The sequence below is a fragment of the Manacus vitellinus genome, unplaced genomic scaffold (assembly GCF_001715985.3).
Source record: "Manacus vitellinus isolate BGI_N305 unplaced genomic scaffold, ASM171598v3 scaffold_44_pilon, whole genome shotgun sequence".
Lineage (NCBI taxonomy): Eukaryota > Metazoa > Chordata > Aves > Passeriformes > Pipridae > Manacus > Manacus vitellinus.
This window is the reverse complement of record NW_021940565.1, coordinates 1,896,141-1,920,046: the sequence shown is the minus strand read 5'-3', so window position 1 is coordinate 1,920,046 and position 23,906 is coordinate 1,896,141. Positions and strand designations below refer to the sequence as shown.

The 23,906-nt window shown below is 43.9% G+C and overlaps 1 protein-coding gene across 3 annotated transcripts; it reads left to right on the top strand.

Moving 5' to 3' along the window:
* The first annotated feature begins 417 nt into the window (after positions 1-417).
* On the top strand, positions 418-23,906 carry KLHL20 (kelch like family member 20). 3 transcript variants are annotated; one of them, XM_018079089.1, is made up of 13 exons: positions 421-496; positions 608-668; positions 7,914-8,487; positions 12,656-12,814; positions 14,371-14,465; positions 15,645-15,760; positions 16,586-16,769; positions 17,954-18,097; positions 18,369-18,502; positions 19,087-19,295; positions 20,592-20,698; positions 22,016-22,096; positions 22,181-23,906. In XM_018079089.1, the coding sequence occupies exons 2-13, from the start codon at positions 646-648 to the stop codon at positions 22,209-22,211; spliced, it is 1,857 nt and encodes a 618-aa protein (XP_017934578.1). In that variant the 5' UTR covers positions 421-496; positions 608-645; the 3' UTR covers positions 22,212-23,906. The 3 variants fall into 3 exon arrangements, with proteins under 3 accessions (XP_017934579.1, XP_017934578.1, XP_017934577.1); XM_018079090.1 differs by having other exon boundaries at positions 418-496; positions 22,016-23,906; XM_018079088.1 differs by lacking the exons at positions 421-496; positions 608-668 and having other exon boundaries at positions 7,882-8,487.

Genomic DNA, 23,906 nt, shown 5'->3' with positions numbered 1-23,906 from the left:
GGAGTGGAAGTGTAGCAAGCGTCAGGCAGCGTCATTAATCTTTGCAGATGTAGTACCATTATTAGCATCCCTCTTACCTCTGGGGCACAGTTATCTTCAGTTTCCAGACACAAGTTTTATCTTCTATCAAATTCTGGCTCTGCAGCGTAGCTGGTGAGCAGGGCTGTGCTGTTTATTAGGTGCCAGCCTGCCTTAAATCTCTGCTAAATGTGCGAGGGAGAGATACCTCCTGGCTCTGAGCAAGGAGTGAGGGTGAGCATCCTGCTACTTCAGATATTTTTTTTCCTTTGGTGGAACAGTTTTAAGGATTCAGGGAGGCAGGCAGTTTGCTGACTTTATGATGTGTGTGTTCCATTTGCCTAAGGAATCTTTATGCAGCTGTGGTGAAAATATTTTTGATGCTGTTGATGTTTTCTTCTGCTTTATTCTCTGCAATCCAGGCATCATTAATCTGGGCTATGAATTTATAGCTGGATAAGAGCTTGAAGGCACACTAGTACGTGGTTGTGGTCAGTTCTGTTGTCTTAGAGGCAGACTGAAAAGGGGGGAAAAGGGTTCTCTTGCTTCAGGAATCACCTTTTTTTTTTCTCTTTTTCTTTTGCATCAGGTCTTGAAGTGTAGGGTGAAGGTTTCTCTTCACGGTGCATGGACGGAAAGCCAATGCGCAGGTAAGATACAAAAAACAATTGTTCTCTTATCCAGACAGGATAAACAGTTTGAGTTGGTTTTGTATGTGCTTAGACTGTAAAATGTTGTTTGGTTTTAGTTTTGTTTTTTTTTTTTTTTTTTTAAAGCTTGGCTAGGAGAACTAGAATATAAATCATTCCTCCTTAGTCCTTACTTCAATGGATTTAGTTTTCAATATTTACAAGACCAGATGTCTTTAAGGAAGAATATGGAACACAAGTTATAGTAATTCTCTACCCCCCTTTACTTCCCCCATTTACTGTCATATTTAAAATTCAGTGTTTAACTACTTAGGTATTCAAATTGTATAAAATAATCTGCCTGGGAATAAATTTAAACTTGATTTCCAAGGGGCATTATTTTTCCCTTAACTGAGGGAGTTTGATGGGTGAGGTCTTGGGTGAAAAGGAGATTTCCTTTTCTAATTATGGATGCCAGCTGCCTCAGCTCTAATGAGCTGTAGATGCAGCTGAAGTTTAATTCAGGGGAGTTCTTGCTGTGGTTATGTCAGAAACATTATCTATCATATAGAGAAAAAGTTGTCACAGTAATTCAGCACCATGACAGGTTTGCAAACAGGGTTTCCTGCTAGTTCTAGTTGCTTTTCACTATTTGATGGCAATCCCACGACAGAACTTAACAGCAAATATATTTCTGTACATGATGCAGGCTGTGTGGAAGATGAGGTTCTTCTCCTCTAAATGAACTCAACTTATGCATTTTGCTTATTCTGTGCTCTTTGGGATGTCAAAAGAAGGAAAACTTTGTAATGAGTAATTCTGTAAACAGTCATGTAAGAGAGGGCAAGAATTTTAACCATAGACGAATATACAGAGCATTTTTAGCTACAGAAACCATTAGCCTCCATTCTGTGTAAAGAGGAAATAAATAAATAGTCATTTAAGCCCTTGAAGAATGGCATGGTGTTGTTTAATTAAGTGAACTTCTCAAGCACAACAAAAAAGGACTGTGCTGCTGCTGCAGTTAAGCTAATGAGTAAACCCTGGGACATGATATGGGCATCGCTGGGGCTATGTATTGTTCAATACTTTTGCCAAGATAAGAGATGTGGTTTAGGCAATGAGGAGCTGTATGTGACTTTTACAGTGAATTCCTTTTTCTCCAGGATAGATTAAATAACAGATGAGTTCTCATCCCTCTTAGTCTTCTACAATGGAGATTGTTTAAATCTTAACCAACATAAACCCACAGCTTTTTAGGTTCTTACGTTGTGCTCCATTTATCAAAATGTTTTTGCAAAGTGACATAAAACTGGTGACTAGCTTGGCTTGTGTTCTTGTTTTCTTGTACTCTATTTTTCATGTTCCTTGTGGAGAAATTGTGGTTCTGGATTTATTTTCATGCCCGCTGTTTTCTGCGTGTCGCACTGAGGCCAAGATTTAAAGTGCTGAAGTTCGTGTATCTTTTCTTTGGGTTTGTGGTCTCGGACTTGCTGTAGTGGAAGTTCTCTTTGTCACTCAGGCTGGGTGGTTTTAGTGGTGGACAACAGCACAGGGCTGAAGAAGTAGAGGGTTGTTTTTTTATTACTGCTGCAGTCTGGCCTGACAGGCACGTCTGTGTATCGTGCTCTATATTCATTTCTTGAATACGTTTGCATGTTTTAAGGGCCTCTGTGTGGATTGTTAAAATTTCTGTTTGTTCTTTTGCTGCGTGTCTTAGCAGAAAATGATGAAAGGTTTCCAATTGGATTTCGGGCTCAGATCTTCCTATGAAGTCCAGCTAAACAGATGGCAGAGCACTTCCTTTTATGCTTTTTACTCCGGGCTCTGCAGCCTTTTGACATGCCATGGGAGGGTCCTGGGAAGTACTGCAAAGAGAGGGGAGGGAGGCTTGGTCAGTACTGGGTTAGTAAACACAGTGAGATGGTATCAAATGCATTCAGAAGGTGGGAAGTACAGTTTGAACAGACAAGGAATTCCAGCTATTCCTGTCAAGATTATAGTAGAGAAAATGCTTTGATGCTCAAACAGGATGTGTCTTGCATTAGGAATGAAGGGAAAGTTGGGACAGGCTATTCTTGCTCACTGTCAGGGAAGCAGGAGAATGTGGTTTTGCTGAAGGTAAAAGCAAGGCAGTGGGGATCTCTCCAGTGAAGGGCATGGTCCTGCAGCACCCAAACAGGGGCAGAGCAGATCTGATGGTCAGGGTCAGCCAAGAGTCCCATACTCCTCAGGCAAGTCTGTAGGGATGAGGAAGGACAGAGATCAAGCCAGGAGGCCAGTTCAGCAGGTCATTATCAGTGGGGTGCACAGTCAGGTGCAGACATGTCTTTAACATAGGCATGAGGGCTTGAGGAGCCCCCAAGCAAAGTGGGGAGGCTCTCCCAGCTCTTTCTCACCAGCTTTTTCCTGACAGCCTTTTCCCGGGTTTCAGCAGTGCTATATCAGAGCTGGCTTGAGCACAGACAGCCAGAATCTGCTCTAGGAAGGAGGCTTCTGATCCTGATCTTGCACTTGGGGCTCTCATGTGCACTCAGGAAGTTATCCAGCTGCTTGGACATAGGTCTTGCTCAAAACAAAGTAGAAAAGGCTCAGGAAGGTTTTGGAAGACTCCAGCAGTGATCTCATCTTTCAGAGTATGGGCATCCTCATTAGTGGAACAGTTTTCTGGGCTTGGTCAGTGAATATCAAACTAAACAATGTAAATAGGAACAAGTACACCAGATGTTCTCCTTTTCTGTAAAATAAAATAATATTGCAGGCAGGTTTATCTACTTGTTTGCTTAACTTTGTTGAGAAAGTATACTGAAATTTTGCTGGTTAGGCAAGAAAATGAATCAGTGGTGTTTTTACTGATAATCAAACTTTTAGCTAACTAATTCCTAGAGTGATGATTGCCACAATAAAGCATTTCCATTTACTTAGTTGGTGGTGTTGGTGGTGACTTTTGTTGCCAAAGGCTGGGCCAAGTCAAAGGACTTTGTTCTAGAAGTTCTGTAATGAGTATAGGAAATATTTCCTTTGTGTATGTGTTAACTTCAAAGCAAGGCACTGACAGAAATCGCTACTGGTCTGGTTTGTTATTTTTATTTGCTACTAAAATCTCTTGCTACTGAAACCCACTACAGCAATGTATGATTTTTGGATTTCAGTTGATGTTTTTAGCCTGAGACTTGTTCTGTTTCATAGGCCTTAAGTCACCCTGTTGTTTTCTGTTGAACTGTGTTAAAGCCAGCTCGTAGTCTCATGCTAAAACATACATTACCATAAGCAAAAAAAAAAAAAACAGATTTGAAAGTGCTCTATGACAGTAGGTGTGTTATTAGGTATTTTTTTGAATTTTGGAAGAAGCTGCTGCAAGGATGGATGTCTCATAGATGCCTGTGCAAACGAATGAAGTTTTGAGAACTGGCATAGCGGAATAAAATGGAGGCAGAGCAGGCTGTTTATTTAGCTGACTTAGTGTTGCAGACTGCCTGTGCTCCCATTTGTACTTCTCAGCAGTGTGCTACAAAAACTGATCCTTTGTCAGCCCTTTCTTAATCCCATTGTATTTGCTGATTTCCCCGGCCCTGCATTTTGATGGAAGCTAATCCCAGAATATCTGCATAGCTGGGTGTGAATCTTTTATCCTTGCATACACATTTCCTCTCCAATCCTGATCCTCAGCCCTCCTTAATCACCTCGAGTATTCAGGAGCAGCTCTGAGCTCTGCGTGTGGGGGGAGGCAGCTCCCCTGCCATGTGAGAATCAAGTGCTGCCTTCTGTCTTTCACACCTCTAAGCTACTGACTCATCATTTCATTCTCTATGCATATATATGCATAATGCACACATAATGCAGTGGAATTATTATCCTCGTGGAGGCACATGCCATCAGACATTGTCCTTTCCATTCACACTTCTGTGGCTGTGTATAACAGCAACCCACCGTGCTTAACATCAAACATCTGGGTTGATCCAGCGTGGAAATTCCTAAGTCCATTGATCATTAGCTTCTGCATTACCCAGAGATAAGTTATGGATGAGTCAGGAGTTCTGATTCGATTATTACTCTTTTTTCTGTCCATTCAATTTTCTTTAATCATTAACCAGCAGTTTCTCTCCTGGAGGAAGGAGGCTGGATACAGTGCAGGCTCTTAGATAAATGCTGATGGGAACAATGCAGGAATGGCTCCAGTTCTTATTAACCAGACTCCTTTTCAGTTACTTAGAGTGTTCAGCAGGGCCTCATTTAGGCAGAAAAATCCTGTTCTGTCCTGACTAGGAAGGACTAGGACTACTTCCCAAATCTGGCCAAGTAATCATGTGGCATAAGATGGTGCATCCTATCTCTCTGCAAGAAGTCTTGGGTGGTGGGATTGGCAGGCTTCTCTGTATTCCTTGTGGCAGCATAGCCTTAATCTCATTTTTCTCTACTTGGATCCTGTGCCAGTCTAAAAAGCTCTTTGAGATCTACTTTAGGGCTCTTTTTGTCATTGAGGAAAACCTACAGGGTTTAGGTTAGATGGCAGGAAAAGGTTTTTCACTCAGAGGGTGGTTGGGCACTGGAACAGGCTCTACACAGGGCAGTGGTCACTGCCCCAGTGCTGCCAGAGCTCAAAAAGTGTTTGGATAACGCTCTCGGGCACATGATGGGATTGTTGTGGTGTCCTATGCAGGGCCAGGAGTTGGACTTTGATGATCCTGATGGGTCCCTTCCAGCTCAGCATATTCTATGATTCTATGAAAGAATGTCCTGTCCTGGATGTGTGCCATGTCCTGTGATCCGTAATTATGTGAAATGGGTTTTTATTTGAAGAATGCCTGTTCTGTGTTTAGATGCTTTGACTGACAGCCTGGTCAAGACAAACTGTCCAAAATTCTAGTGACATGTGTCTTAATAGAGCTCTTATTTTTTTCCTTTTTTTCTCCTGGGGGTTGGTTTGACATAGTTTCAAACCCCTGCTGCACAATGAAATACACTTGGCTTGCTTAGCAAGAGCTAAACTCTACAGGGGAGTGATTGTCACCACCTTTCTCCCTTTCTTGGTAGAGGGATTAAATTATTTACCCTCTGGCCTTGGCTGCTGAGGACTATGAAATTAAGCCAATTAGGTAAATTAATGTTCAGCCAAGATTTTTGTAGAGGTACCATTAAATTTGGTTTGTGTGTGCTGCTGCTAAGGGGTCTTAGCTGCATTGTTTGTGAGGAACTTGGCAGAGCTTTGAAAAGGGTTGTCAAACCCCACAAGGTGAATTTAGGTTGTAAGGGACAAGAGTGGGTGGAGGAGAGTGAGAGCAGTATAACAGCAGAAGGATTTGTCAGAGGTGTCAGGAAAGGAGAGCGGTGATGGATGTAAAAAAGATGGAGTAGGGATAAAAAAACCAAGGCATTTAAGGTGCAGAGGCTGAGCAGGAGCAAGCAGCAAAACCCAGAGGGGAGGCCCAGCTGGATCTGTGTAACTAAGATATGAGGGAGAGGTAATGGTCTGAAACATCTGAGTATGATGATCAAGGAGAGGGTGTGGAGGGAATGGGAAAACAGGCTAAGATTCAAGTGAATAATTTGGGCTGCTGCAAAGAGACTGGTTTCCCTGTGGTTAGGGAGTGCATTTGACATAATAATGAGAGGAAAAGATGCAAGTTATTTTTTTTTAATTCTTTCCTTCAAGCCTGCTGCAAAATACATTGAGCAATGGCAAAGCCAAGCTAGATTTCCTTTTAACTCTTAATATGAACAAAGTGAGGCAGTGACAGCTCACATATGCCAGTGCACCAGACAAGCTGGTAGTAGAGACAGCACGTATTGGGTCTTTCAGTAGATCTCCAGCAGCCATAAACCATCAGTATTCTGATATATTGCTCAATATACTTTTATTGCTCTAAGTCATGGTTTTCCTTTGGCATGGGAAGAGGCAACAGTTTCCTGATTTTCTTTTATTTTCCTAGTAGCTGATATTTCACTGGTGCTGGCGCATCTTTTTAAATAATTCTGTGTGCTATGTGGCAGAAATTCACACATGCTTGGGACATGCAAAACGCCATCTCAGTTATGTGAGCACTGATCTGCTTGTTTAGTCTGATCACTAAAAGTGGAGTTCAGTTTAATTCTTCTTGTTCAGCACAGTCATGACTTGACAGTGAAGCTCGGGGTGCAGGCAGATGTTTGTGCAAAGTGAGGTCAGAGATGTGCCATCTTGGTTCACCCCTGCAGAACTGCAGAAGGGCTCCTGTTTTCTGGAGTTAAGGCATACATGTTGTGAAGCATGATCCGTCAGCATTGTTGTGCTGCTGGGCAGGAGGATGTTGCACTTAAGCTGTGGCAGAGCTGACATCTCTTCAGAGATGTGAGCAATAAAGGAAAGGTACCTATAATGCCATAAAGAATGACATCAGTTACCTAGAACATTTTTCCTACTCTGTGCCAGTGACTCAGTTTATATATTCTTAAGTCATTCTTCATCTCTAAAGTTACCATCCTGACTTTATTATCTTCTTTTTTTGGTAGGCTGATAGTTGTGGACACTTGGATTGTTTCAACTATTTGGTCTGATAATCCCGTTTTCCTTCTGTAGTCCTTACTCTGCCATTCTTGAGAAAGATTAACCTTCTTTTGAAACGTGTCAGGGAAGGTGGATTGAGGCAGGAGCCTCCATAGCTCAAAAATAACTGAAAAGGTGACGATTAAATGGGTATTCTGTGAACCCAAAAGATACTCATGGTAGGCTGCAGGCCATCTTAAGTTACTGAAGTCTGTGAGGCAGTTTAGTGTGTTCAGATGTTACAGTGATGAGCGACCCTATTAAAAACGTAGGTAGAAGAACAGAGAAATTTGGTTAAATCGTGGAGCTGGAATTCTTTGCAGTGGAAATCCATCTCCAGCTCTGTCAAAAGAAAACTCAAGTGATGGCGGGCAAGTCAGCTGATCTCTGCTTTGAGTCACTCTCTGAAATGGGGATAATGCCTCTCCACCACACAAGGCCACTGCGAGGTTCAGTTCGTAAATATGTGAGTGTAGCTGGATGTTACAGCGGTGTGTCATAGAAAGCGTATAAAAATAGCTATAAACAGAAGCCTGTTGCAAGTTGGCATTTGTTTACTTCCAAGCAGGCTTGGGTTTGAGACGGATTCCTCTTTCATGTGATCACGTGCCTGTTTTCCAGCATGGGCTCACGGGCACTGCTGGTTTCTGCGCTCGTAACCAGTGCGAGCTGCAGGGCTTTGGTGCTCGGCCGGCGGTGGGCTCGCTGACGATGGTGCTGTATTATTATTTCCTGCGCTGCAGGTGTACCAGCACTCGGCCAGGAGAGACCGGAATGGACGTGACCAGCCGCTGCACACTCGGAGATCCCAACAAGCTGCCCGAGGGGGTGCCGCAGCCCGCTCGCATGCCCTACATCTCCGACAAGCACCCCCGGCAGACGTTGGAAGTCATCAACCTCCTCCGGAAGCACCGGGAGCTGTGCGATGTGGTGCTGGTAGTGGGCGCCAAGAAGATCTACGCCCACAGGGTGATCCTGTCAGCCTGCAGCCCCTACTTCCGAGCCATGTTCACCGGGGAGCTGGCAGAGTCCCGGCAGACGGAGGTCGTGATCAGGGACATCGACGAGAGGGCCATGGAACTGCTGATCGACTTTGCCTACACCTCTCAGATCACTGTAGAAGAGGGGAATGTCCAGACCTTGTTGCCTGCTGCTTGCCTTCTCCAGCTGGCCGAGATCCAGGAGGCCTGCTGCGAGTTCCTTAAGAGACAGTTGGACCCTTCCAATTGCCTGGGCATCCGAGCTTTTGCTGACACTCACTCGTGCCGTGAACTGCTGAGGATTGCTGACAAGTTCACACAGCACAACTTCCAGGAGGTAAGAAGCTGGTGTGCTGCAGTCATGGGGTAAAATGTCTCAGTGTGTTCTGTGAGAGCTTTGAGCAACTCGTTTTGTCCTTCTTTCCAAATCCTGCCTTTGCATCTGCTCTGTGCCCTAACAGCGATGGGTGCCAGATGTTAGGTGGGGAAGAAAGAGGGTAGGACTGTGTTGTACTTATGGCTTGTATATGATCCACAACATTTCTTCTCTGAGAGTTGTGTGGTGAGTGCTACATGAGAGGCAGGGCCATGGGTGCAGTTGGATTTGGCATTGGATCTGACATGGCAGCACAGTGGTATGACATTCCATTCCTCTTTCAGAGGTGTTCTGGATTCTACGTGATTGGAGGGCAGACAGGTGTTAAAGTAAGGACAACACAATCAGTAGAACCAAAAAAATTGATGTTGAGCTCTGGGATTGTAAAAGTGGGTGTATGGGGGAGCACACAGCTGCCTCAGTGGAGACCTCGACTCCCTTGCTGGAGCAGAACTAGGGTTTGGCATCTATTATTCAGCAGAAGTTGTCTGAAAGTAATTCAGACGTGTAATATTGTAGCTGACCTTTATATACTCAAATCTCATCCTTTGTTAATTCTGCTTTGATGATATTTTGGGGAAAAAAGATACCAGCAGCTGGTTCAGGGAAGGATCAGCATAACAATTAGGATTCTGTGAGCAACAGTCAAGAGATGGATCTTTACTGAACTGTTACACCCAAATACATAAAGGAGCCTAACCCTTAAGTAGTGTCTTTCCTGAGCCCTGGTAGGAAGGGCAGGAATTTGTGTATGTTTTGGAAGCAGCTACTTTGTAGGAGTGTGCTCAGCATGAAGGTGGGGTACTCTGCTAGAGAGATTCATCTCTTACCTCTTCCAGAAACTGCCCTCTGCTATCCCTTGGAACAGGTAACCTGATGTGGAGAAATCTCTTCCCACCAGCTTTGCAGGTAGATCCTTTCCAAAGGGAGTAACTCCAGCGTTGACTCCTGATGCTGATTTAGTTTCCCTAGAGAAGCAGCAGTGTGTAAGTGCTGTGAGTGATTGCAGCTTGCTGTCTTTTTTTTCCTTGGACATGCAGGAAGCCAATTGGCGTTGTATTAATTTCAGTCAGGTTGAACTTAAGAAAAATCTGAGCAGAATCAAACACAAAACATGACTGTTGGACACGGTGAACACAATACTTGTTATCTGACTATGGACACAACATCAGTTTACTCTAAAAGTTGCAATTAAATGCATCTTTTCTAACCAAATAGTTTGAGATGAGTTCATTTTTTGTAGAACTTGATGATTTCACTAAACCCTACATTTTAGATGGCCATTTCCTGTGCTCTGTGCTTGCTCTGCACTTCTATTCTTCTGCATTTTTTTGGGGAACAAGATGGTAACCAGATGGTTGTTTATTTTCAGTGCTTGGTCATTTTAATAGTTAGAATTTGTTATTACATGAGTAGGGCATGCTTACAAGCCTCTAAATAACTTTTTAACAGCTTAACAGTTTTGTTTTAAAATGTTTTAGCATTAATACACACAGCTGGCTTTTAAGAGCTGCTTGCTATGAGCTTCTTTTCTTTTGCAGTCACTTGAAAACAACTTACTGTCTTCCTTATCCCTTCTAAAGCACACAAAGACAAAAGTTTTGGATTGAAGAAAACACTTTTCCTCATAGATGATGCAAATTATAATTGGCTTAACTGAATCACAGCCTCTGTAAAACAATGGCTTGGAATCGAGCACTATTTCTTTGGCCTGGGCAGGTTTTGGTGTCCCTTTCAGCTCTTCATCCCTAATGACCACTTCTTCTGCTTCCACTGTTTCTCTGCAGAAAATGTTAGTGGTGCTGCTTGTTGGGATTGTGTTCCTTCTGCCAGTGCTTTCCATCGGAACAGTGGATTGGTAATCCCTGATGGAAGCCAAGGATTCGGCTACTTAACCATCCTCCACTGTGGAGGCTGAGAACTGATAAAAAAAATGTGCCTTCTTCTGCAGAGGCTGTATGGTCCTGGTTCCTCCAAGCTGGCAGATAGAAACAAGAGATGGGAAATTCCTGGATGGCAATGTGAAATACTAAGCACTAGGCATCAGGCCAACCCATGCAGTTACTTTGAATGCAGTTTGAATTGCTTCATGTCCTCTGCTGTGCTAACCTCTGGTTCTATTAATTTTTATGTGTATTGCTGCATTACGTCGTTAACTTCTGGGTAAAATGTTTTTCCAATTTTTCCATTCCCCCCAATTTAATTTCTTGCCTAAAACCCCTAGTGAATCTTGTGCATGTAATGTGAAATGGTTCTATTAGCAACTCCTCTGTACAAAACCAGCCTTTGTGGTTTTCTTTTTTTCTTGCTTGGTCTCTTGACATCTGTGTGAAGGAAAGAAATACACTTAAGGATGAACAACTTGTGCTTTTATCAAGAGACAAAAATTGCACTCCATATTGTATAGTCTGACATTTATTCTGTCTGTAAAAACAGTGATGCACATGAATATTGCAGAGGAAATGAAACCCATCCAATTCTTCTTGTTCAGTAAGTCAGTCAAATAGATCATTAATATTAGTCAGGTAATTATGAGTGTCCTTATAATTAAGCCAAAATAAGCCTTAGCATTTTAAATAATGATTTGTTTTACTATGTAAACTAACGAGTTGCATGGTAGTAATAACTTGGTTTAAAGTGCTTCCAGTGCTTTGAGTTTTGTGAGGCCATCGAGGCACCTGGGTTTTGTGAGGGTGGAAGAGCCTGGATGACCATCCTTAGCTCATAAACTTCCAGAGCTGATGTTTTCAGAGTCAGAGGCTGCATTACAGACTGTCAGAGTGAAGTTTACACATAAACTTGTCTTTGTAGAAGGGAAAAAGACTCTGGAAAAATGCTGATAAAGATCTTTAATGACCAACCCAGTTCTTAGTCTAAGGCCTAAACAGTGTGTGGGCCAGCCTTGTTGCAGCCCTTACTGCCCCTGGAAGCCTGTGGGACCCAAGAACCAAGTCTGGATCTCGTTGTCTGCTGTGTTCTTTTTTAACAGTATTTTCTGTTGTCAGTTACTTGGCAATTCCTGCATGTTTGTTCAGTGCCCTTAAATAACTTCTTTAGGTAATTAAAAGGACTGCACAGCTGACTGCTGTTGAGATGATCGTGTCAAAGAATGTTTTTCTTTAATTTATGCAGCAAATCATGAAATAAGTCACAGAATTCTAATGTGGCAGCAAACGATAAGGACAAGCCACTGAACCTCTCAGAGATTACACGCTACAGACTGGGGATGCTTGTAGGGAAACCAAACTGGTGGTTATCAGTCAAGCCATTTCTGCAGTTTTTATTTTGATCCTTGCATCTTTCCCATCTACCTGGTGTCTGTGCAGGAGCTGTGGTTGTGTGCGAGCTCTCAAGGCAGTGTTGGTGACTCACGTGTGCTCTGTGCCGTGCTGTGTGAGCAGTCCTCCAGCAGCAGCCAAAGCCTCCTGAGAAACTTGGTTGCTATCTTGGATGCTGAAGGAATTAATGTGTTTGCAGATTGTCAGTGGCTTGAATTTCACAAGAGATCAGTCCTTAGGGGCTCAGGAGGCTCTGATTCCCTCTTTAGTGCATCTCGACTTGTGCATACTCCATGTATATATTTAGAGCAAATCAAAGAGGCAGGATCAAATGAGTTCCTCTCCTGAAGTATTTTCTGGTCTGCCACAAATCAGCATTCAGGCTTTCCATGTTCTCTGCAGTGCCTCTGGTAACTTATTTGAGACTCTTATTTTTGTGTGCTGTTTTGGTTTTCTTGTGAATCAGTTCAGCTTTTGAGTCACATATTTATCACAGTATTATTCTGCCTTATATATTAGACACTACAGACAAGGAGACTGGTTTTAAAGAAGGGCTTTGTTTTTCATAAATTTTGAAACTTGATCGGTGTGGTTTGTGGTTTAACCCTTTAGGAGCATCCTATAAAAAAACTTAGTGTAAAATTCCCTGTCACTTGCATCCCATCTGAAAGTGCCCTTGTTGTGTTGGTAGGGACTGACTGCAGTCTGCTCTGTGCAGCAAACCCTTCATATGTTGGTGTTGAAACTCATGGGTATTTGACATATTACTGGGTTAGTCCGTGAAGTGCTGGAGTGGTGGCTCTGGCACTTTGGCCTCTGTCCTTACTTTCTTACTTCTTTTGCTTTCCCAGGTAATGGAGAGTGAGGAGTTCATGCTGCTTCCTGCCAATCAGCTCATAGACATTATATCCAGCGACGAGTTAAATGTGCGCAGCGAAGAGCAAGTGTTCAATGCCGTGATGGCCTGGGTGAAGTACAGCATTCAGGAGAGAAGACCTCAGCTGCCACAGGTAATCCTGAGCACAGTAACATTCCCGGCTGCTTTATCCGGGGGGAGACTGAGGAGGGGTCACAGGGTGGTGCCACAGCAGTTCTGAGTGCACACAGAACCACTGAACATCTCTCTGACTCCCACCTGTGTTAGGTGGCTTGCACTAGGCTGGAAGCTGCACTGGTTAGAACCTTAAATAGGGAATTTGGTGGATTGCTTCCAGGTAGGACTTGCCAAACTAGCTGACTCCAGCAGTCTGTCCAGACAAACCTGCCTGCACTGTTTTGAGTGTTGTATCAAAAACACAGTGGAGAAGAAAATGCTTGTCTCAGTTTGCGGTGCATCTTTAAGCTCTGCTGCTTGATTTGTGCCTCAGCCCTCATGGAGCTTGTCACAATGGTTTTGTTGGAATGCAGTGCTTCATCTAAGCCAAGGCATTTCACGGAGCAGAACCCATTCTGACAAAGCTGTCAGCCCAAAGCCTCTGAAGTCTCGGGCTGGCTGATCAAAAGAGGTGAGCGTCTGCCTGCCTCAGTGTTTCTGCTTTGGAAGCAGACATTAAATGCAACTTTATTTACTGGAAAGCTTTTGAAAGTGGCTTTAAATAAACAAACCAAACTGGAAAAACCTGCTGTTCTCAAGGCAGGTCTTCATGCTTTTATAACTGTCTATACCTGCTTACACCTCCAAATTCTAAACCATTGTGAAAGGAGTGTTATTACTTATTGTTCATTTACTCTGCAATACCACTCAGGTTTGAGAGAGCTAAGTGGTTGATAAAACTACTAACTAAATAAGTGTTCAGGCAGATGTATTGACATTGTGTCATTATTTTAAAGGTTTCCAACTGTGACCTTGTTTTCAGCTGTTAATAGATCCAGTGGATTGTCCCCTTTCAAAGACTGATTTTCTGCTGGGTATCTAAATTGGTATATTGAAAAGGCAAAGGTGCTGTAAGATGAGCTGTATTTAACTGAAGTGCCAGGTTTTGGGTAGGTAAATGCCCATGCATGTGTGCCACAGGAATTATTAACTGTCTGTCAAAATTTGTTAGCCACTATGGAGCAAGTCCAGAGGAGGACACCAAGATGATTAGAAAGATAGAACACCTCTCCTGTCAGGAAAGGTTGAGAGAATTGGAATTGTTCAACCTGGAAAAGAGAAGGCTTTGGGGTGACCTAATTGTGGCCCTCCAGTACCTGAAGTGATCCTACAAGCTGATGGGGCCAGGAGAGACAGGGCAAGGAGGAATGGCTTCAAACTGACAGAAGGTAGGGTTAAATTGGACAGTAGGAAGAAATTCTTACCTGTGAGCATGGTGAGGCACTGGAAGAGGTTGCCCAGAGAAACTGTGGCTGCCCCATCCCTGGAAGTGTTCAAAGCCAGGCTGGATGAAGCTCTGAGCAACCTGGTCTGGTGGAAGGAGTCCCTGCCCACGGCTGGGGATTTGGAACCAGATGACGTTTGGGTTGGAAGGGATTTAAAGCATTCTCTGATTCTGCTGTTTTCCATTTCGCTTCTTGCATCTCTGTGGGTATATGTGGTTCACCACTGATGTTCTGTTTTGTGTTCCAGGTCCTGCAGCATGTCCGCCTGCCACTGCTGAGTCCCAAGTTCCTTGTGGGTACAGTGGGTTCTGATCCGCTAATTAAGAGTGATGAGGAATGCCGGTAAATCTCCTCAATGATTCACAGAATTGCACTGTGTTGTTCTCTGAAACTGTGCTGATTTGTCAGTGCTAAGTGGGTGATGCCTCGCAATTTCATCTTTTCAACTGGAAGGAGAAGAGAAGCAAGAAAAAGTGTTTTCTATTTCCATAATAGTCAGTGTGCGCCCTAGAAGTGTTTTTCTTCTTTCTGGTTTTCAGTGAAATAGCAAACTTTGAGTGTGCAGTTTGGCTGTTGGTTTGACCTTTCCGTGTATTGATTTTCATTTTGCCTTTTTTTTTCCCGCTCTAGTCATGGCCTTTTATTAAAGCTTAGCTTTTACATGATGATCTCAGTAAGAGTTCAAGTATCTTTTCTATGTAGAATGTCTGCACTTTGATAATTGAATTGGACTCTGGGATTAGAGTCTGCTCTTTCCCACAGTGCTAATGCAGGGAAGTTGTCATTTCCCCCTCTTATGGTACGAGTCTCACCTTTCTGGCTCTGCAGAGTTCTGTGTCATCCATAAAGCACATGATTTATCTTGTGCTTGTTGTAAAAACGTTCAGGGGATAGGCTGAACTCTTCTCTTCCTGAATAAGCATTCATACTGGGGGAGTTCCACCTTTGTAGGGGGAAGGAGGACTTTTTTGTTCTTTTTTTGTTTTATTCAAGGGTTTGGAATATTAGGATTAGTCCAGGTGGCAAGTCATGAATGGATGGACAGTGTGAGCTGGCCAGAGCTGATGGAGAAAATATTCATCAAAGGGTACTATCTCCATCTATTGGTTGTGTGTGTATTATGTATTTGTGTGCTTTCCAACTCCTCTTCTGTCCTGAGGCAAAACAACTGATTGTTAAATTTTAGCTTGAGGCAGACTGGATTTTTGTTTTTTGGACAGCAAGCCTGACAAATATCTTGTCATAGTTTTTTATCAGTCTTTTTATAACAAGCGATATCTGCTATTAACTCTGGCCAAATATTGGTGCTGGTTTACTGCTGTCACTGGGTAAATGGCTTGTAAGCAACTGTATTTAGGTGACAGTGTGAGTTTTAACTAGAGCTGTTTATGCACTTGTGTGATCTGTGAATACCTGGAGAGCATGACTAGTGCTGGCTGCTCTTCCCATCAGTTCTGATTCATACCTTCTCCTGAGACTGCGGGTGAGCTTTAGGAATTAATATTTTCCTGTCTGGCACAGGGATCTCGTGGATGAAGCTAAAAATTATCTGCTGTTGCCCCAAGAGCGGCCGCTGATGCAGGGACCAAGAACTAGGCCACGCAAACCCATCCGCTGTGGAGAGGTGCTCTTTGCAGGTGTGTATCTTTGCAGGTGTGTGTGTAGTGCCCAGAGGAGAGCTACAAAGATGGTGAAGGGTCTAGAGGGGCCATGCAGGAGTGGCTGAGGTCACTTGGTTTGTTCAGTGTGGAAAGGAGGCTGAGGACAGAGCTCATCGCATCCTGCAGCTTCGTCTCAGGGGGAATCAGAGGGGCAGGCTGTGATCTCTACTCTTTGGTGACCAGCAATAGAACATGAGGGAATGGCATGAAGCTGTTCAGAGGAGGTCTAGGTTAGGTTTTAGGAAAAGGTTTTTCACCCAGAGCGTGGTCTGGCACTGGAACAGGCTCCCCAGGGAAGTGGTCACAGCCCCAAGCCTGACAGAGCTCAAGGAGCACTTGAACAACACTCTCAGGCACGTGGTGTGATCTTTGGGGCTGTCCTGTGCAGGGCCAGGAGTTGGACTTTGTTCCTAGTGGGTTCCTTCCAGCTCAGACTGTCCTATCATCCCTGTGTATCATCCCTGCTGCCTTAGGCCAGGAGACTCCAGGCAGGATTTTCTGGTGGTGGTGTTCTCATCGTGCCAGTCTTCACAACATATTTCTGAAATGACCTGTGCATTAATATTTGTAGGTTTGACTTTCTTACTTGTGTGATTTCTTTGGTGCTGCGAACGCCACAGTATTTCCGAACTTAAGTAAATGCTCCTGAAAACCGTGTTCTGCTTTCTAATTACAAACCTCAGAATGACTCAGAGATGGGGCTACTGGCACACGGCTGGCAGAGTCTGAGGGGGTTATTTGTGCCAGGAGCACGTGAGCTCAGGGTGTTTGAGTGGCACTGTCCCCTGTGTTTGGTTGCAGTGGGGGGCTGGTGCAGCGGGGACGCGATTTCCAGCGTGGAGCGCTACGACCCTCAGACCAACGAGTGGAGGATGGTGGCTTCCATGAGCAAAAGGCGCTGTGGCGTCGGAGTCAGCGTTCTGGATGATCTCCTCTATGCTGTGGGAGGCCACGACGGTTCCTCCTACCTTAACAGCGTGGAAAGGTAGGTCTCCACAAGGCCACTGTGCAGAGTGTTAGCTCTGAATGTTTAAACCTGAGTGCAGCCTCTTAGAAATGGGTTCATTTTGCCGAGTGTGTTCTTGTTCTGCTGAAAACCTGAAGTTTATGTTACGTACTCCTTCAATATTGTGTTGCTTTGCTGCCGAACTAGGACTTCATGCATAGCAGCTTGTGTCATGTTATGCCCAGCTTAATGGGACAAGCCATAGCTTTTGGAATAGGGCAGGAATCTGTAAGAGATGGGTCTGGGTATAATTGCTGGGAGGAGCGATGATCTTGGTTAACCTCCTTTGCAATTGCTGGTTTGTTTTTAGCGTTGTTGAGGAAGGTGAGGTTACAGTAACCATTTCTTAGCTGTTGAGGGAAAGATCCTGGAATTTTATTGTGGAGTGGCAACTAGAGAATTGAGGAACCTTGGCACTTAGACAGAAGAAGGAAAATAGGTCAGTTTTAGACCTGTGAAAGACTTAAGTCAAACAAGTTTTACCAAGCTTCCTGTTTCTGGGAGCTTCATATGGCAATTCCCATGCCTAAAAGCCACATGACTCAAATCTTGTACTCAAATCATGACTCAAATCTTCTAGTACTCTAAATCTTGGCTGTGTAACAAATCCAATGAGCTATGCAAATATCTCCTCCATCCTCGGGCCTCCCCGTCTTCCCACCTATCTCTTGGATATTCCCAGATTCCCAAGTCATGACTCTAGCCTTACATCTCTCACATCCTGCACTTTCTTGCTATGCACCATGTCTCCTTGTCTCTGGATTCCCAAGTCCATCTGGTTCCTTCATCTTTTATCTGGAAGCGCAGGTCCCAGTGCTGGCTGAGTTCTCCTGTGAACTGCAGAGAACACAGAGCAGAGTAACTCTGGCTGCTGCTCTTTGCATAGCTGCAAGTTACCACATGCCAACCAGTCCCTGCTAACCTGCTGTCTCAGGAACCTGAACCTTTGATCCTCAGCTTGAATCATCTCAAGCTGCAGTTTGAACATCCCCAGAATAACATGTACTTGGATGCATTATATCACTTCAGGGGTTTTATCCAATTTACAAAGAGCTGTGTTGCAGTTTAAGCTCAAGATAGGCAGGTTTCACAGCCTTAGTAGCTCCTGAGCATGGGAGAGTCTAAAGCAGACCTAGACAGGTAATTTGTGCTGTTTTTTCCAGGTATGATCCCAAGACCAATCAGTGGAGCAGTGATGTGGCCCCCACCAGCACCTGCAGGACCAGTGTTGGAGTAGCAGTTCTGGGGGGCTACCTCTATGCTGTGGGTGGCCAGGATGGTGTCTCTTGTCTCAACATTGTGGAAAGGTACTTTTTATTACAAAAATTAAAAGAGGAGGATGTGGGGCACATGGAGAAAGAGGGTCTGTTGAAAGGCACAGTTGATGTAAGACAAGCTGGAGAGGAGGTAGAAAATATACAGGTCTTATAGTGATTTTTGTTTAGAGAGAATCACAGAATCACAGAACATTCTGAGTTGGAAGGGACCCACGGGGATCATCGAGTCCAGGCCAGTGTTGCTGCCCCTTTGTGGAGGTGTCAACACTCCACTAAGCTCCAGTGTATATTCCTTTGCCAGGTATGATCCCAAAGAAAATAAATGGACTCGAGTGGCTTCCATGAGCACCAGGCGCCTGGGAGTTGCAGTGGCTGTGCTAGGAGGCTTCCTCTATGCTGTGGGAGGCTCTGATGGAACATCTCCTCTCAATACTGGTATGCCTTTTGCTGTCCCTTAGTTCCAGTCAGCACTTATCAAGGTCCTGTTTGTCCTTAGTGTCCCCAGATGGCTGTTGAATATTTTAGTGATCAGTTCGAGGTGCTTTTTCTTTATTAAATAGTATTTTGCCATACAGTAATTCACTCTCCAGGCTTGTGAGCCCCTATTACCTAGTTGTGTATGTCATATTTTTCTTTCTCAGTGCTGCATTTGGCAGTGTGTCCTGAATGCAGTGCTTCGATTATTTGCATAGCAGTTGCAAGCACATCTTTTTTCCTGCAGCAGCCCTTTTTTGCTGCAGGAAGGAAGGTGCCAAAGGTAAAACTTCTGCAAGATGGTCATGCAGGTGAGTTTGTAGCATTGCCAGCTCCCTCTTGAGTGAAGGTCTGAGTGCCATTGAGACAGGAGAGAAAAGAACAAATGTTCTGTGGAAGAAAAGAGAGAACACACTGGTTCATCATACCTTTGTTGTGTGGAAATTGTAGTGTCTTTGCAGTGAGGCTTTGGATGAGGGTTCAAAAGTGCAGATCCCTACTGCCTGCCAGCCTTGTTGTCCAAAGACGTGTCGTTTCCTCCGCAGTGGAACGCTACAACCCCCAGGAGAACCGCTGGCACACCATCGCGCCCATGGGGACGAGGAGGAAACACCTGGGCTGTGCAGTGTACCAGGACATGATCTATGCTGTGGGAGGCAGGGATGATACAACAGAGCTCAGCAGTGCTGAGAGATACAACCCTCGGACCAACCAGTGGTCTCCTGTTGTGGCCATGACATCCCGCCGGAGCGGAGTGAGTTTGGCTTGGTTTGCTTGTCCATACCACACACAGTCATGTGGTGAGAGCACAGGGGTAGAGTGTCAGCTTGTGGGGTTTTTTTCCCTCTGAAAATACGCGCTTTCCCAGGAAAAAGCTGGGGAATTGGGTAAGCTTGTATTTAGATACAAATTTACCAGCCTTCCAAGTTTTTTCATTGCCATGAGGTGTGTGTGTGGGAACAGGGTTTCCAGGCTTTCACTTACTTTGTTGCCTCTCTTCGCTGAGTCCTATGAATATGGAGAGTGACAGCATGTTCTCATCAACTGCTAATCTCGGTCCTTTCTGCAGACTTGTGAACGAAAGATTAGCACAGCGTTTTAAGTAGTCATCGTGTTTGGGCACATGCAAATGTTATGAATATTTATCACTGGATATTGGATTATATAGTAAAGAATGGATTAGTTCTATCTGTATGTTAGTATTTCAGTGCCTGGTGAGGCAAGTATGAAATAATTTGAGGAACTACTGGTTTTGGAGGCAGAGAACACGTTTTTATTTGTCGTCAAATTACATGGTACGCTGTCCAACACTGTTCGTTTTAGTTACTGATTAGACACTGACTTTTTATCAGCTGCTTCTATATTTGCTTTCTGTAGAAACTGCTTAACAGAGGCATCTGTATCTGCAGCCCTCCTGAGTCTCCTGACTTCCTCAAAGCCAAAACGAGGACCATTTTACATTGTGTTCCTGCTCTTTCTCTGTTATACTACATGTTTGCTGCTGGAAGTGATCATCTGTTTGACATTTCAGTGATTTTGTGCTTCTGCAAAATGGCTAAGCAGAAAGGCTGGGGGCCAAGCTGATTTACAGGTGGTCCAACCCCCAGCCTGGGAGGTTTGGGACCAGGGGCTTACCTGTGTTTCTTCTACTTTAAGTAAGTGTTCCAGGCTGTGGGCTGGAAGTCACAGCAAGTCACACTTGAGGAAGAATTTCAATCCAGAACATAAGTTTTGGATGAAAAAGGTTTAGATTCTCATGTATCTATTATCATTCAAATGGTTCTACTTCTTGTAGCTGTCAATAGGGGGAACCTTCTGCTTTTTTCTTTAAGAGATTGTCTAGTTTGAGATATATATTTAACTTTCCATGTCTCATTTTTTAGGTTATTTTATTTCTGCCACACCCTAAAGAAAAATACCCCAACCCTCTCCTGCAGACTGCCTTTCACCAAACATGGTTATTAAATCCTTCTATTGATGTTTTCATTTTAGCCCTTCTTTTCAGGACATCCCAGCTAAGTAGCTGCTGTCTGTGATGGCTGTCTTGCAGGTTGGGCTCGCCGTGGTGAACGGGCAGCTGATGGCAGTGGGGGGGTTTGATGGCACGACGTACTTGAAGACCATCGAGGTGTTCGATCCAGATGCTAACACGTGGAGGTAACTGTGGGGTTTGGGAAACAAGCCAGTAGTGAAATCCAGCTGGAGCTGCTGCCACCCAGCTGGAGCTGTCCCAGCCAAACTAGAAAGGTGATGCACACCACAGTGAAGAACTCAGGTGTGGTAGAGCCAGCACAACACTCACATTGTGGCTCTTGCCTTGCATGGAAGTGTAAGAAAGAATCACATTTTGAAAAGTATCACGATATTCCCCTGTCTTTGTTTTGGGCTGAATCTCTCCTGCTTCCCAATAAAACTAAGCTTGCCCTTAGCAGAAGGAACTCACAGCCATGATGTAGAATTTGGCCTACTAAGATTTTGCTTTCAGGCTGAGGCTGTGATTTCCAAATCCTTTTGGAGGAGCTCAAACAGAACACTGGGAAGTTCTGATGTTTATCCCCTTAAGTCTGCAAGACAGCAATTGGAAGAATTTCATCTGGTGTATAAGCTGAGAGAAATAATATTAAGTTGCTGATCCAAAATATATACTGAGCAGAAAATAGGAAAAGTAGCCTTTGTAGTCATAACTATACTTGAAAGCAAGTGATTGTGTATTTATTCCCAAGTCTAATTAGTTTCAAACTTATATGGGTGTTCTTGCTGCTGTAGTAATCTGGCAGGAGTGGGGAATACAGAGAAATTAATGTCTTTATTCCTACTAGTAATAGTAGTTTAACTCTTTCCTGCTGAGAAGGGCTGTTGCAAGCAGCACTGGAGGAATGTCTCCTTGTTTGTTGAGCCATGGGAATATGCAGCTGAAGTGATTAGGATGCTGGAGTCTACAGGGATCAGATAGCCATATGAAATGCAGGCACCATTTCAGTAAACAGGTGGTGCTTGGGATGCATTACATCTTGGTTGAATCAGCTGAATTTAGGGTATTAGAATATAAAATTACTAAAATAATTAGAAATAAAAGTAGTTGAATTGTGAGGAGCAAACCTACTCTTGCTCCTGTGTTACCCAAAATGTAGCCCAAGATCAGCTACAGCCTGCAAAGTTGTTTTCTTGTGTATTCAGACAGGGAGAAAGAAGTCATTACTTGAGTAACACAAATCTGGTGTCAAAAGGGGAAGCAGTTTCTGTTTTGAGAGAGAAAGGCCTGAGAAAATACAGCTGTTTACCTTGGAAGTGTGTGAGATGTGCTACCCAGCTTCTTCATGGTCTACTTTAAATTGGTGATGGTCTAAGTGTGCTCACCGGGGCTGGTTGGGTTTTTTTTTACCATGATAGCTCCAAATGCTCCCAAGGGCTGGTGCCCATGGTGTCTCCATGAGGGATGTGAACCAGTGTGACCCCAAACCCTTGTCCTTGCAGGTTGTACGGCGGGATGAACTACCGGCGGCTGGGAGGAGGCGTAGGAGTTATCAAAATGACACACTGTGAATCCCATATATGGTAAGCATCCAGCGGGAGGGAGTCCCCTTGGTTCTCATTCCTAGAAAAACTGAAGAGACTTGTTGACACTGGACCTCTTTGCAGCTCTAGTATGCACGGTCTAGATCCAATGTAACTCTTTGAGCCGGTGACTCTTTCTATGGAATTACAAAAATGACTTCTGTGAGAGTGTGCCCAACGGGAGACCACGTTGTCAGACTCCAGGGAACCACTGGACAAAAGTAGAAGTGTTGCTTATGTCCGTATTTTTTCTAAATAGTCTACATTTTTTGAATAAACCAAACTGTAACAGTTATTGTAGCGTAAACGATGCTGACGTAGAGACTACGTGCTGTACTGGGAGTCTGGCAAGGGAGGAGGGTTTCCTGCTTTCCCTCCTGCTGTGTGAGCAGTGGATGTGGCAGCTGCTTGGTGGGCGAAAGAGAAACGTGATACAGAAAACATTGCTTTTGCCTTATTTACAGAGAGCTTCAAAAAAAAGTACTTGACCTGCAAGGTGCCACCTTTTGCACAGAAGCTTTTCTGTGCACAGAGTATATTTATTTTTTCATTTAATTTGTATCATGTATTTTCTTTGAGTCGCTCACAGCGATAGTTCCAGCTTTTTATATACATATATATGTGTGCATATATATATATATATATGTATTTTATATATATATGTATATATGTGTGATTTGCGTTTCGACCAGCTGGTGGTTTGGGCAGGGCCACGTCCTGCCAGCTGTTGTGGTTCCAACCCTTGTGGTATGATTTAGGGTCTCATAGAGTACAGGAGAGCTGTGAGGATGGGTGCCCTGAGTATTTTTCAACTCTTGCTGGAGGCAAGAAGTAGAACTGGAACTCTCATCTATTGACTGAATCAGTGAAGTGCCCAAAAATGGGTGAGAGGGGGGAAAGGATTTCAAACGATGCCTTTTTACTGTACAGTGTATGGTACAAAAGTTCAGCTTTTGTCTCTCCACTCCCCTGTATGTGAACCTTGAAATATCTGCTCACTTACAAAAGCCTTTTTCCTCCTGTTGCCTGCTAGATATCAGTTCTTGTCTGAAGCTGAGGTGCAGGTGTATGTTAATTCCGACATTCCCTTCTTGTGCTCTTGCTGGAAGGGCAGACCTGCAGCCAGCTCCTGCCTGCTGAAAAAGGCTTAGACCAGCACCACCTCAGCTGCCCTCTTGTCTGTGTCTTTAGAATTCCAGACCATGATGAGATGGTGCCCTCCCTTTTAGTGATTTTTGTGCACTTTGCCTGTGCGTAGTTAGAGCAGGGAAAGGTATGTGAGGCTCATTAGATTTTGGAGGGGAAGGACTGTTTGCTGGAACTGTGAGTGACTGGAGGCACCCAGGGGTGGGGGTAGAGGAAGGAGGAACTCTAGACTCAACAGTTCTGTTTGTACTGTAATTTCTATTGAGTATGAAAGAATGACCTTTTGCACCTGATCTAACTGTGGACTTTAACTAAATCTGGGTTTAAAAGAGTAGGAGGACTGTAAATTCTTGAGATGGAAAAAGGCAGTGCTGACATTTTAAGTTCTTTAACTTCATAGTTTGATTCATGTAACTCAGACTTTAATGTGCTTGAATATAGTAAAAATTACACTACAGTCATAAATGGGTCATTAAACCTATTTTTAAAAGCCCCTTTCCCCCTAAAGGTCGGTATTCTTGTGTTTACATTGAAGATCATTTGCACCTTTACAAGGAAAACAAGTATTCTGTAAACAAATGTTTACATGTATCATTTATGCTTTTTTCTAGCATGAGTAACTTGTATAAATAGTGCTATCTTAATAAATTTCTTTTATGCTGTT